Source organism: Diadema setosum, chromosome 1 (genome assembly GCF_964275005.1).
Source record: "Diadema setosum chromosome 1, eeDiaSeto1, whole genome shotgun sequence".
NCBI lineage: Eukaryota > Metazoa > Echinodermata > Echinoidea > Diadematoida > Diadematidae > Diadema > Diadema setosum.
In genome coordinates this window covers 9,186,744-9,201,437 of record NC_092685.1, presented here as the reverse complement: position 1 = coordinate 9,201,437, position 14,694 = coordinate 9,186,744, and the positions used below count along the sequence as shown (strand labels likewise).

The 14,694-nt window shown below is 37.1% G+C and overlaps 1 protein-coding gene across 1 annotated transcript; it reads left to right on the top strand.

Annotated features, from left to right (window-relative positions):
- The first annotated feature begins 2,171 nt into the window (after window positions 1-2,171).
- Window positions 2,172-14,401, top strand: LOC140226619 (probable 3-hydroxybutyryl-CoA dehydrogenase). The gene is made up of 8 exons (XM_072307072.1): window positions 2,172-2,303; window positions 2,959-3,095; window positions 4,210-4,315; window positions 4,787-4,881; window positions 5,723-5,819; window positions 7,256-7,354; window positions 11,940-12,050; window positions 13,862-14,401. The coding sequence occupies exons 1-8, from the start codon at window positions 2,252-2,254 to the stop codon at window positions 14,038-14,040; spliced, it is 876 nt and encodes a 291-aa protein (XP_072163173.1). The 5' UTR covers window positions 2,172-2,251; the 3' UTR covers window positions 14,041-14,401.
- Window positions 14,402-14,694: the final 293 nt, after the last annotated feature.

Below are 14,694 nucleotides of genomic sequence, written 5' to 3'. Positions count from 1 at the left end.
TAGTACGTAATGTCTAATGACAGACACAAGTACAGTATATCACAGCTAGACGCTCGAAACTGACCACATGTATTTACGCTGGGGTCGCTCATACAGTAACACACACGTACAAAGGCATCGAGGGCACACGTCAATTTCTATATGTGGGACAGTACAGTACAGTACAGTACAGTACAGTACTTCGCGATTTCGTGCCGAGAAAAAAAGGAATGACATCCCTATATCAGCTGGCTGCTGACCCATCTACAAATCATCACATTACACTTTTAGGTATCATCTTAAAGCTGAATAAATTTCCTTTTACATGATATAACTTTTGTTGGTGCCCCACGATGAAAAAGAAGACTTTTAGGAGAATTTTAGAAGAATATCTGTACAGTGTATCCATTATTTCCGGAACATCTGCAATTAGTTAACCACGAAGTTGATAATCTTTCATGTCGTTCTTGGAAAAATCAACAAGATAGCATCCAAGTTTTAACCTTTACCTATCAAATAAAAGAAAAATCATGTGAAAACGTAATTCAGTGACCAAGATATGAGCATTTCAAAACGATTCTCCAATCGCGCTCTCTATGACTTGCGGGGTCAACTCGCGTACGAGGACTTGAATATTCTAGACGGGTTTTTTCGGGCTTGCCGACTGACTGGCTACTCAGTAAATCTAGGTACTGCATGCATAGCCAGCCGGTCAGCTGGCCGGCTACTCACCTCAGCTCAGTGCTAACAAAGTGTCATGGCACTGCATGTGACTCCTCTCAGACTGGCGCCACCTTTTGGCCGGGCCAAAAGAGGAACGTATTTTTTTGTATCAGAGTGAAATGGTTTTATCAGAGTGAAATGGTTTTAGCGCAGTGAAATGGTTTCGTCTGAGTGATATGGTACGCCAAAGTGAAATGTATTTTTGTGAAGAGTGAAATGAATTTGTATTTAAAAGTGAAATGTATTTTTGTGAAAAGTGAAATGAATCTTTATGTAAAACTGAAATGTATTTTTGTGAAAAGTGAAATGAATTTTAATTCAAAAGTGAAATGTATTTTTGTGAAAAGTGAGATGAAGTTTAATGCAAAAGTGAAATGTATTTTTGTGAAAAGTGAAATGTATTTTTGTGAAAAGTGAGATGGAGTTTAATGCAAAAGTGAAATGTATTTTTGTGAAAAGTGAAATGAATTTTAATTTAAAAGTGAAATGTATTATTGTGAAAAGTGAAATGTATTTTTATAAAAAGTAAAATCAATGTTTGTGAGTGAAATGTATTTGTTAAAAGTGAAATGAATATTGGCTGGAGTGAAATGAATTTTGTATTGTTTCCTTAATGGCGTTCCATAGATAGTAGTGAGAACGGCAGTCGGGTCAGTACCGTGAATGAAACCACAGCGTCAGGTCGCTCGCTCGCGCTCGCGCGCCCGCTCTGAAGCTGCACAACATCAACGAGACAAATGTTTTGCTACTTTTAAAATCCTTATATGACAAAACTTTCAAATTAGATTGCTCCGTAAATGATATAGACAATATTTTGGTTACATGAGATGTTTGGCTATTTGATTACTGTTTAAAATTAAAGATACAAGTAGAAAATCTGCACAGTTTCCATGGAAAAGAGAAAGTAGCAGACGACAACAACAATGGAGAGTTCCCATGGACCACGGAAATGTTTGGCGTGATTTGACACAAGTATAATTGTTTACAAGTTATCTATTCAGTAAAAATCATTTGAAGAATTGAGAAGTCTAAAAATATTTTAAGAACTCAAAAAATATTAAATTTATTGAAAATTCACTCCAAAATGTTCTGCCCTAGATCCCGTAGCTCAGAAAGAAAACGTGTGTTAGAATCGACCATAAACAGACACACCGTACGTACCAAAGAGTAGAAGCTACGCTACTCTTTGGTACATACGATTGTACGACATACACACACACACAGAGAATATCCAGAGCCTGATGCCTACTAGTATTACGTTAGTATTAAATTGACATCATATTTGACCTGATCCCTATCATGCCTATGTGCTCAGATGATCATGACGGATGGTTACTAGTAATCCCAAGACATCTGAAGGAGCAACCCTATTTATCATTAGGGAATTTCACTTGCCGCCTACACCACACCAAACACCAGCCTGCAAAGCTTGGAGGGCAAAAGGGATTGTGTATTCTCGTACAGCAGCAGATGACTACATTTTGATTTGATTTGTGATCGACACGTCTGACACTGACAGCTACTGTACCTTCTTGTGAAAGTCACAACAATGGTTAAGATCGCAGTTTTAGGTTGCGGTTTGATGGGCACGAAGATTGCAGGTGTGTATATAGATCTAGGCCTATTTGTTCAAGACGTTATCATGCATTTTATGACAATGCCAATGCCTAATGGGTAGAGTAATCATACGATTGATTAAATTTACAGGAATATATAGAATATATAGAACATCTACTGGGCAGGGGGTTTCATTTCTATTCTAAGAAGACTAAGTTCCATCATGATAGACGGTAAATTATTACAAAACAGTTTGAATATCATTCATACGTTAGAGTGCTCTAGATGTTCTAGATCTATAATAAATAGATATCTAATGTTATGCCTTCTTTTTTTAGATTAGGTAGCTAGGGTATAAATCATTTGACCGAAAGATCAGTCTGTATTTTATCATCAAAGGATATGTTCCGTGTTCACAGACTCTGGAGAACGGTTACTAGCAAGTCAAAAAATTTGTGTAAAACTTCTCCGGAGAGACGTTTTTTTCTGTCTAAAAAAATCATATAACTAAAGACAGGAATATGGCGATGGAATCTTGAATTTTGAATGAGCACTCTCCCAAAAAAACATATCACAAGTATCACTTGACTAGCAAAATTCACAAGATAAGGACATTAAGAAATGTGCCACATATTCAGTACCGGTAATTTACTGTATGTCATGTGTTTGATATTGTTTTGTTTATGCCTATTAATCCAGGTTGCATGGCCTATCATGGACACAGGGTGAAAATCTATGACGTAAATCCACGGGCACTGTCAGCAGTGCAGGCCAACCTGGAAGACGACAAGAATGAGCTTCGCCAAGAAGGACTCATGACCCATCCAACATTTTTGGTAAATACGCTTTATGTGACTTACTTACAGTTACATATCTTATAATCCTATCGATCATAAAAATTGATTAGTTGTGATGTTATATATGGTCAAATATTAAACGTAGTTATATTCAGCATCTTCAAGTTCTCTAAAATTGTTCTTACGATAAGAACAGTGTTTAGAGTGAATTCGAGATATTCAACTGATTTGTTATGTACTCACGAATCAATATTGTATTATTGACACACTTGAGATGAGAAGAAACAATATGTCGTGCACAATAATATAATCGCTTATGAGTTAACCCTTAAATATATAAGTTAGATGTTTCAGTTGAAAATTTTTCATTATGATTTAAGAAATGCAACATCGATATTCAAGTTACCATACATCAAAACCTGCTTTAGGCAAACAAGTTTTAATCATCAAGATCCAAAATTATGGAATATATTGCCAACATGCATTAAATAACAAACAACCTTTTTATAGCAGTTATAAACAGAGTTTGCTTTGTATTTGACACCAAAATGATTTTTTACCCCTCCGTCCCTCCACCCCCACCCCCCCCCCATTTTGAGTAAATCTGATTATGAATTCATTTTTCATCTCTGAATATTTTTTATATATTTTTTTTTTTTACTTTGTACTCTGTTTTGTTTCACCTTTAGAATTCTATGTTGCATATTTTAGGTTTTTGTGCATTTGTATTCATTTTGTAGAACATGTCATTTTTGCCCTGTGATGCACAGACATGAGGAAGAACAGTTATGTAGGCTGAATCATGTGCCATCCTGAAATAGATAAATGAAATGAAAATGAAATAAAGGGAACAAAATATGCCCTTTACTGGATAGTGGATGATGGGACATGTAATTCAAACATGCAGAGTGCTATGCTGCATTTTAATCAAGAGTTTCATTTCTCATAACAACAACTGTGATGTGTTAGCTTTACAGGCAAATAAGTTCTCAACAAGGAATTCCTCTAAAACTGAACATCTTTCCGTCAAATTACTGATACTGCTTTCTCTAAATGCAAAATGATTGTTTTATACCAACACAAGGACATTCCAGGTATGTATTGTCTATGTTATCTTAGTGTTTACCCACATACAATTTTGTATATATTTCAGGGTCAGGTCCTGTGCATGAGTAGACTGGATGAGACTGTGGAGGACGCAGACTTCATCTTCGAGGCTGTAATCGAGGACTTGGCTGTGAAGAAGGACTTGCTTGAAAGTAAGACCTTCATCATTGAGTCTCTATCCTGGCTCCAAACCTGGAAGATACATTTCACACAAGTGATCAAAACATTTTTTATTCATCATTGTAAAACAACTTGCCATGAAATTCACAGGATTTAAATATTTTTGTTCCTTGGATGTGGTGTCATTTAGGTATGCAAGTGATTATCATCGTGTGTTGATCATCACTGTTGATTGAATGAGTTTCTGCAGACATCATATTCAGTACAGTAATATAAAGTAAAAGTAACACCAACATACGTGGCAAAGCTACAGTGTGGTATATGAAGGCACGGCAGTCAACATTTTGATGTGTTACTGTTTTAGTGTTTCCTTTCTTATCTTTAAGAAACAACAAAAACAACATTTGGCAGTGAATTAGGGGTGGTAATTTTTTTTTCCCATGTTACAAAATGCCATGGGTTACCTGGTAACATCTTAATCATGTGTATTTCACTCCCAACAGAAGTGACCCAGCTATGCAAACCAGATACCATCATTGGTAGCAACACACTGGATTTCAATGTGGATGATATTGCTGAGAGGGCTTTATGCAAAGAGGCAAGTTTGCAATGACTTGATGAAAGTCCATTGCGTGGTGCAAACATGTAAATTAATATATTCGTCATCTATGTGTGATCAATGGCAAATACAATGTGTATCATTGTTTCAAGAATACCTTGTGAATCATGTTCAGTTACCCCATGAAGATTACTTTCCTCCCAATATTGTGTTGTAGTTGTTTCCAAACCTTTATTAGAGTTAACAGAATTTGTGCTGGAAATGGTCCCCACCATGTTTAAGCTGACAAAAGTAAAGAATGTATTAATTTGAATTTTTTACCAAAGTCAAACAAACAAATGTTTCAGTGTCATTATGAGCCATTTCGGGAAATACTGATGTGATGGATACAAGCTTCCTCAAGATTGCTTTCATGTCAAAAAAAGGGAAATTTTGTGAGTTTGGGCCAAAGGGATATTTTAGGGGAACATATGGATCTTTACAATTGTAAATATCTTACTTAACCCGTGGAGGACAAGTCCTGAGTATACTTGGGCAAGTGTCTATAGGATAATGGGCGTTGTAGCAAAATCAGTCCGTCCTCAACGGGTTAAGATCCAAGTTTGGTGAAAGTCCTACTATTCCGATTGTTTGAATTGAAGTGAACTTGAGTGTTCGATGGAATATTACATTACATTGATTTGATAGCAATGTGTAGAAGGAAATGAAAGATATAGAAGCAAAGGAACACAATGTTTTTGTGGTTAAAAAAAAAAAGTGAAAAAAAGGAGTCATGAGCAATAAATTGACATTGAGTAGGATTGCTACTTTAGTGACCATCTAGTCAATATCCACTTTGTCCTTTTGAATAAAGAAAATATATTTTTCCCTTTTATTGCAGAGAATACTGAGACTACGGTTTCTTCATCCTGTCTACACTATTCCAGAGGTTGAAATCTCAACTACAAAATACACAACTCCACAGATTGTAGAACAAGGTGAGTTGAGTACATGGCTAAAGTTGTGATCCTTCAATGTGAATAATTCTTACTTGAAGTATGTGAGTGTAAGAAAGCTTTACAAACTGATTCAGCTTTGATCCTTAGTGTAGTGAACATCAAGGGAGACAGGTCTCTAGAATGTCAAGTATTTAAAAAAAAAATAGTGTTTACAATGAAAAAGCTTGGCTAACATAAAATGCAATTTCATTGTATTTGGAACGGTTTTGATGTGACCATTTATTGAATAGGCATTGTCGATATTTGGCCGATATGAAATATATTGGGAACTAAATGCTAATATCATTCAACTTCATTATGCAAATTCACATTACATTATGAAAAAAGATGCCATTAATTAAAAAAATATATTTATGAATAGAAAAAAATATGATTATGATTAAACATTGTCATCACATTAAATGTAATCAGGCAAGCTGCAGATAAAAGTCTGAATCAAATTTGGTGAAGGAGGAAAGACGAACATGATGATAAACTTTTAAGATCGACTTGTCTCTTTTCTTGTGACCTTCATTTGATATTCAAACGAACTCCATGCAAATAGGTCTTTAGAATTAAGATTAACTGTGTCAAGGCTTTAGGACATAAATATTTGAATGTAGATTTTTCAAAATTCATGCCACTGATTTGACATTGTAAAACACATTGAAATTACTGAAACTGTATTCTTGATGTGAAGATTGCATTGTGTGTGCATGCAACTAGCATGTGTCAAAAGTGAACCCTGAAGCCTGCTTATCATTTACAATAATCATGACTTTTAAGATCAGTAGGAACCCCTGTGCTAAGCAGAACACGTGAGTATCATAGAGTCATGAGATGCAAGTTTATTGTCATTTTAAAGATTAGTAAGTCTCTCAGTGCTCATTCTGCAACACAGTCATTCGTGTGAAATTACTTGAAGTTTTCTCATCACCAGAGAAGAAAATTTAAGAGTCAATATACTGAGAACATCATCATTTGAATATTTTTTGAACAGACATGGTAGTGGCATATTGACTGAACAGTGGTGCTGATCCAGAATCTGATGTACAGTTGTTTAATAGTGTGATGACATTATGAAAAGTTGAAGCTAGTTATGCAAAGCCTTCACAGTTGATATGTAATGCTAACGTGGTGGTGCCATGTAAGTTTTCCACAGGCCCATCAGAGGCCTCTCCTCCAAACAGAATTATCAATTTGTCCTCAAAAGGACTCTATTTGAAATTGTATACGATGAAGCATCTGATCATTGAAATTTTGGAAAATAGGAGAGATGATGTGACATATATAGCTATGAGAATGTAAGTAAATCACCCGATATGATCCCCTGTGTTCACCCCCAAAATGTCATCTTCAAACAAATGTTACTCTATTGAGTAAAAGTAACAATTGATGCTAACATTTCATCATAACTTTGATGTGACATTATGCAGCGAGGCAGTTGCTGGAGAAGATGGGCAAGACACTCTTCTACCGCTCAGGCAGGGAGCCCCTCATCCTCACAGAAACACAGATCTTGTCAAGAAAACATGGTAAGTGAATATAGTTGCTCTAGCTCAGTGGATAAGACCACACATTATCAATGACGATGTCCTTGGTTTGAGCCATCTGGCTGCAGTAGTTGTGCCCCAGGGCAAGGCACTTCATCCTTGTTGCCACTCCTCCGGAGGGAACTCCAAGCCATCACTCCTGTGGTTGCTTGCTTGTACGCATTCAATGCTTCCTTAGCATACATGTAAAACAAATCAATTCCAATTTGAAAAAAAAAAAAAAAAAATGCTGCTAGGTGACTTCAGCCATTGAGTTGCATTCAGTGAATACCAGAGACAACCTACTTTTTGAGAACACATATGCAGCTATGAAATGTGAAAATGGGCCTATCTCTTATTTGAAAAAACAAAACAAAACAACAACAACAACAACAACCAAAAAACAGACTACAACCAAGGAGCAATTCTTGATATTTCATGATGTCACAATATACTTGCCATCACCAGGGGCAAGGGAAAGAGGAAAAACAAAACCGCCAAGTAGGACTTTTCTTCAGATGTAATTTGCATACATAGAGCAACAATTGCACCACAAGAATCTTTAAAAATCCAGACACAGTGCACTGTTGAGCACTTTTGAGAGAGCAAACGTTTGCTGAAACTATGATATCTCAAGCCTCAGAACAATTCAAGGCCAGTTCTTTGGAAGATTGGAAATGACATGATTCTTGTGGGGGAATATAAGAAACATGAAGATATTCTGAAGCCAAAGTCAGAGTAAAAAATCAGCACTTGTAGATGCGGAGGAGAACTTTGCTGCCAGAGTCCACACTGCAACTTGCTTGAGATGTCGCGACTGAACTGGACATCTGCATTCGTGAATCATATGGGAAGACTCTCCTGTCAATGAAATCCTGGGTGGTGCTCATTCATTGGCCATTCATTCAAGGTGAGTTGCATTTTGAGTGAACTTCAGGGGTATGACACCATGAATGATGATTACCTGTAACAATCAGAGATACTTCATTAATTCTTTACATGCCATGTTCTGTTCATGAGCTTGTCTGGCTTAATGGCATACAAAGTTTCAATTTTCATTTAAATGTACAGGATATAAATGAGGAATACATCAAGGGCAGATAAGCTAGAGTGTGGTAAATTTTTGCTGAGTTAATCCATCATTTTAGTGCTTGTGATGTATGCTAAAATTCCTTTCACTGTAGCTGTACTGAAGTCTTGAGTAGTTTCTCATTTCCTTTATCCATTTATTACATTAATATGGCACACAGCAGGTTCTGTAGAATAGCACACACAGTTAGTGTTAAGGAAACCAAAGCCCAAATATGAAAGTGGATTGAATGAAAGCAGCAACATCAATAGACTCATGTCAGGGAAAGTTTGAGGAAAATTGTGCAATAGATTCAAAAGTTATTAATTTTTTAAGTTTCGATGCTGTCATTGTTAGATACCAAGGAGACTACAGTGTTAAAAAGACATTTTTGTGAGAGAAGACAATGGACAACTTGGCATTTGTAAGGCATGAACACAATGGACAATGTGTCTCCTTACAAAACTTGGAGGGAAAGACTTCTGACATGCTTTACAAAGATGTCCACTTCTCTGTGGCCACTGAAGCAAATCAAATGAGGTTCTCTGCAGGATGTAGGTAATAAGTTTCATACCCCAAAATTGCATTTTGATTGATTCACTACTTTTAAGGTTGTCATAGCAGATTGTCCAGTTGTAATTCTTCTCTCTCTTTTTTTTTTTTTTTGACATACTGTATATCAACAGTTTAGCAACTCCATTTTACTACATGACATACAAGTTTCTGTCAGTAAAATACTGTATGAGCAATTTTTCCCATGCCAAGGTAAGATATAGGTTTTGCCAAAGTAAATGAGCTGTGAAAAAATAGAAACAATGAAAAGCAAAAACATTTCAGGGGCCCATTTCAAAAAACTTGTCATCAGTGACAAGTTGTCATAGATGTGACAAGCTACTGAAATCCTTGCGTCTGATTGGCTGAGAGCAAATTTGTCATAAAAATGTGGCAGTTGTCACTGATGACAAGTTTCATGAAACGGGCCCCAGGACTACTGCCTTGAGTTTTATTTTCTTTTTGAATCTTTTTCTGTGAAAGTTCAAGAGCTGGTCAAGAGCTAGTCAACAGCTGGTCAAGTAACAGGCGCATCAGAAGTCGGCCCTCAACCTGGAATGAGTGATGTCGCTGATCCTGCTGGAGAAAAGGGACAAAGGAGCGGGGAGCAAAGTGTGCGAGAAGAGAACTCAAAGTGAAAGTCTTCCCTTGAGGCTGAGATTAAAAGACCCGATACTCAGAGGGGACAAACTGGAAATAGAGAAAGAGAATGTGATGTTGGAGTAGGTTGTAGTTTGTTGCTCATTTCAGAGCTTGGCATTGAGCAAAAGGGACACACATTTCAGTGACAATGGTGATGGCTGACTTGTCAAGTTGTGAAATTCAGTTTTGCTGCTCTGATGTGCTTGCATCCTTCAAACTACAATGTATGTGCATATGCCCACTTGATCATCAGTCTTAAATCATTCATCTGAGTGCAACTGTTTCGCGGGCATTGTTCATACAATTTCGCAACTGCAATAAGAGTGTATACTCAAGCAATTACGTTGTATAATCTTAGTTGAATCTTTCCACTGAATTTCATTCACAGCTGATATGTGTCATCAGCATAGTTTCAATGCAATGCTTGCTCTAGTCATTAGAGATGAAAGAGAAGGAGTAAGGGAGAAGAAGTAGGAATAGCTGCTCCAATCATCATTGTGTGCATGCAAAATGAAAGATGAACTCAACAATCTAAACAATCTCTCTTTTTAGGATGCTGAAATGCAAGAAAGTTTTTCAGTCTCTTTCTGAATATACCAGGTAGCCATTGGTCTAAACACACAGAATATGTTTGTATCTTTTTTTTTTCATTAAAAAAAAAAATTAAAACAAATATATTTGTGTCTTAATATTTCCATTCCCAAGTGCCTTAAGTCAACTTTCTACAGTAAGAAGAACAGAATTATGAAACAATAGATTTCAAAATTTGCCCCTATGAAACAAACAAAGAAAAAAATGTCTATAAATGAATTGTATTCAAACCACACCAGCAGAGTATGGCCACATTTTCACATTCGTTTTGTCACACATAGTTGCTGCTTCTTCGCATGGCGTTATTATTTCATTTTAATCTAACAAGAATTGGAATGTCTGATGTGTGCATATGTGTGATATTTTTTCCATCAAATCAATTGTATTCGAAGAAGTTATTTTGAGTTTCTATGTGTTTGACAACACATCATGTGCGAAGAAAGTAACTGTGTGATTGTATAGCATATAAGTGATGCAGTAAACAGCAGAAAGTATTTTTAGAATAAATTTACATTAATGTTAATCTGAAATACATTGTGCAAGTGGTTATCTTTCAGTATATTTCCATGTTTGCATGGTGACATGAGAATGTATGTACATGTGTTCCTGTGTTGTAGTGTGTTTATTGATGTGTTAGTAAGCACTGTTAGCTATAGATGGCACAGATGGAAATTTCATGTGTTTTTGCTTTTCTGTAAAATCATTGCATAACGAGCAAGGGAGTCATGATGACGTAGAATTAGTCCATGAATAAGTCACAGAGTTGGATGATGAAAAATATTGTGCTGTCGAAATGGGTGACAAGAATCTGATGTCTGTATGCCTGTCCTGATGTGCCATCATGTTTGGCATGTTCCTGTGGGTTTGTTCATCATCGGCAACTTGTTTGTCAGTGCCTAATTCTGACACATCCAGTTGCTCTGCAGTATTGTGAAGGATAGCACAACTTGCAATGACTGTGCCAGTCTTTGCAGGCCTAAATCTGAGCTCTTCATGCAGATGATTGAACCTCCTATTCAATTGCCATTCTATCCTCTCTATATTGCAAATAAAACCAGGATATTTGCATAGGATAAACTCTGAGCAAAGACTATTATTGCCTAATTGGTGTATTAGTCCCTAGTTTCACTCCAATCAGTGACATCATCTGAAGTCATGTGATGTCATTGCATGCCGTGTTCATAAATGCACAACTATAAATCTCTTTTTGTTTGGAATGAAATGTGTTACAGCACTCTATGAGAGATATTATTTATCTATCTTATACCCCCATTCCACAGAGATTTCTTCTAATTGATCACTCATCAGAAAAAAGTATGTTGCTTCCAACCACCCACCGAAGTGTATTGGATGGCAGTATGACGAATCCGACTTGTGGTGGTCAACTATCAGGCTAGTGTCAGACATGTCTCATGTAATCCTTAGATCACGTCTGGCATGTCTGACACTGACCCGATGGTCGACCAACACATGTCAGAGTCATCAGACTGCTATCTGATACACTTCTGTGGGTTGTCGGAACCAACAAACTTTGCTTCCGACGAGTGACCTATGAGAACAAATCTCTGTGGACTGGGATTTTATGTAATCCCATATCCCACTTTACACAAGTGCTCTGCATCTATCTATGATTGCTCCCACCTGTGGCTTACCATGAGCATGCAAGTCCCCAGTTCATAGTTAAAGGTATCTCTTAACCTGATGGTATTGTTGCTTCCTGTTTTCTCTCCGCAGCAAGACGGCAGCAGATTTTGAGGGAGAGAGGGCTGGCTGGTTTCCCCACCTCGATGGTGCCAGGACTTGGTCACAACGGGAACATCACTCCTATCCAGGATGAAGAGTTTGGTATGTATAACACTCATTACTGATTATAATGTATAGAAGGTATAGCATGCAGTGTTTTGTTTGTTTTCTTGCAAATTTCACAAGTCAGCTGATTATATTGATTAAGATTTTGCCTCCTTTAACGCCTGTGCATAGTATTTGGTATCCAAGATGGGAAATGACCATTTTTTGTGGAAAATTGATAATCCTTCCTTTTTATTCCATCAAAATTAAACGATTCACAAAATTTGTCTCAAAAATCGTGATTGGCAGAAGGTTATTGTACTCATGAAATACATGGCGTGCACAGTATCCATTCATTTTTATCCTCTGCTAGGGAATGATGGTCAATCATTGATTTACTGTGTTGTCACTATGCTCTCCATCTAATGTGTTTTTAACATGTGATTTCCCATGGTCACTTTGGTTTCATCACATTGAATTGTTTTAGTGATTTTGGCATTGCTTCTAAAAGTTAGAGAAATGGCAAACTTGTTTTTCATATCACTCCACCATTCTTTACATTCTTTCTTTTGTTTGTCATGACATTTCCTTCCTGCTCAACAACAATAAAATGCAACTGTTAAGTTGTTGCCATAGCAACTACAATAATATTACCCAGAAATTTGCAGTTTTATTGCCTGTTGCCATGGTTTCTGACAGTAGGAATTTATGTAATGGGATCATATGTCATGACTGTATCATATTTCTCTCCTGTTTATCAAGTACCGATATCTATGAAAGACAGAGATACTAAAGTATGATTGCATGGTCCTGCTCATGAAATACCTCATCACTCTTTGGCCCTGATCCAGATGAAGTCAATATGAGTAAATAGCATGAGACTTTGGAGTGAAAAAAAAAGAAGAAATTATGTCTCAGCTCACATACCAGCATTTGTTGCTACAATTTTGAAGTTTTGTTGGTAATAACACAAACTGTTGGCATAGCACACAAAATAACGTTACGAAACCAGGACATTTTGCAACAATAAGCCAGTTCGGGGTTCCACTTTGAGCATGAGCAGAAAAAGGTCATCAGTACCGGCAGAGCATGTTGGTTTTTTATTCACTGAGATAAGCATCTGTGATGTAATGATTATTCAAGTGATCATTATGAGTGGTGCTTGCTAGCACATCCACCTGACAGCAAATGCGGTATTTGACAATATCAATAGAAAAAGATTGTTAATACATTCAATGCGAAATAATGAAATGGATGCTTTCCAAAGTGCTAATGATCATTCTGGTCACCTGGTCTACGCAAGTTCATTCTTTCTTTGAACATGACTGATGAATTCCATAAATTGTTACGTCGGGTAAGCTGAAATACCTTCTCTCGCTTGAAAACTCGTGGAGTGCCTAATCAACTGAGAAAGAAGAAAGGTCATTTGTACCGATGTGCCCATGAGCTAACCCCGAACTGGCTTATTCCATCTTCACGATTGTTATTAGTCATGTGGCTTTCCATCCTGACTCCAAAGCTGTCATGTGTGGAAATTTTCAGCCTCTCTCATGAGCAATGTGCAAGTTTATCCAATCTTTCTCCTCTCCATTGTACAGTAGTCGTACATGGTTCATATTTGGTCTGACAAAAATAGCATGCATGAATCCTGTAATGATGTGTTACAGATAACTGTGTTATTAACAAAGGTTTGTTATTCATCACAGTGTTCGCCAATGAAATCTGACAGAAAGATGCCATATGCATGCCTTTGCATTGCTCTTTGCTAACATGTTTGTTTTGTGTTTGTTTGTTTGCTGGGTTTTTTTTCTGTCATTTTTTCCCTTATTCCCACCCTCCCCCCCCCCCCCCCCGACTCTGCCTCACAGTGGCAAACAACGAAAATGACTGTGCAATCTGCATGGATCGCAACCGAGACTGTCTTCTCTGCCCGTGCCACCACCTGGTCACATGCTATGAGTGCGCCAAGTCTCTGCTCAACCGCCAGGACTGCTGTCCGATCTGCCGCAAGGAGATTTCAGAGATCATTCGAGTCTTCACTGCATGATCCATTCATCGTCTCATGTTTGCAAGAAAAAGCAAATACAGCAGGGGACTGGTGCAGACCTTGGCTCTTCGATGTGTGTGTCTGTGGTGCAGGTTGTTCGATTTTGCTCACAGTCGTGTGGCATGCAAGAGCGCTAGCTAGCTGAAAGCCAGTTGGACTGAAAGTAGTGTAGCATGTACTATCAGCCCTAGATCTGGGTCATCCTTTGTCCTAATAGCAAAAAAGTCTATTTGCATAGAGAGATGCAAGTTTTGTTTGAGTTTTGTTGTTTTACAAGGAATGGGGCTCTCCAAATAGTAGCTGTTTACTGTTCGTGACCTTTTAAATTGTCCAGTAAGCTAGTTGCTCCAACAATGTAGGGGAGATGTGTGTGAGCTGTACTGATATCATGATGATATTATCTTGGAAATAAATATTGTAGAATGTGTTCAGAATATTAAGTTCACATCATTAATGTGATGTTTCTCCAGCATTGATTACTAGGTACCTTGATTCTTCTATACATACAACGTATTTTATCATCAGTATGTATTACATTCCCTTCTTATTCTTTGTGCCATAGTATTGCCATGACCAGAAGTTTATTGCTTTGTTTGCTAAGCTCCGAACAGGAATATGCTTTTTAATAATTCAAATTATTTTTTACTTGAGACT

What these genes read in the sequence shown, in the direction of transcription:
- LOC140226619 (XM_072307072.1), top strand. Translation starts at nt 2,252, where the DNA reads ATGGTTAAGATCGCAGTTTTAGGTTGCGGTTTGATGGGCACGAAGATT. An exon ending in TGACCCATCCAACATTTTTG is followed by an intron (nt 3,096 to 4,209) that starts GTAAATACGCTT and finishes TATATATTTCAG; the next exon opens with GGTCAGGTCCTGTGCATGAG. An exon ending in AGAGGGCTTTATGCAAAGAG is followed by an intron (nt 4,882 to 5,722) that starts GCAAGTTTGCAA and finishes CTTTTATTGCAG; the next exon opens with AGAATACTGAGACTACGGTT.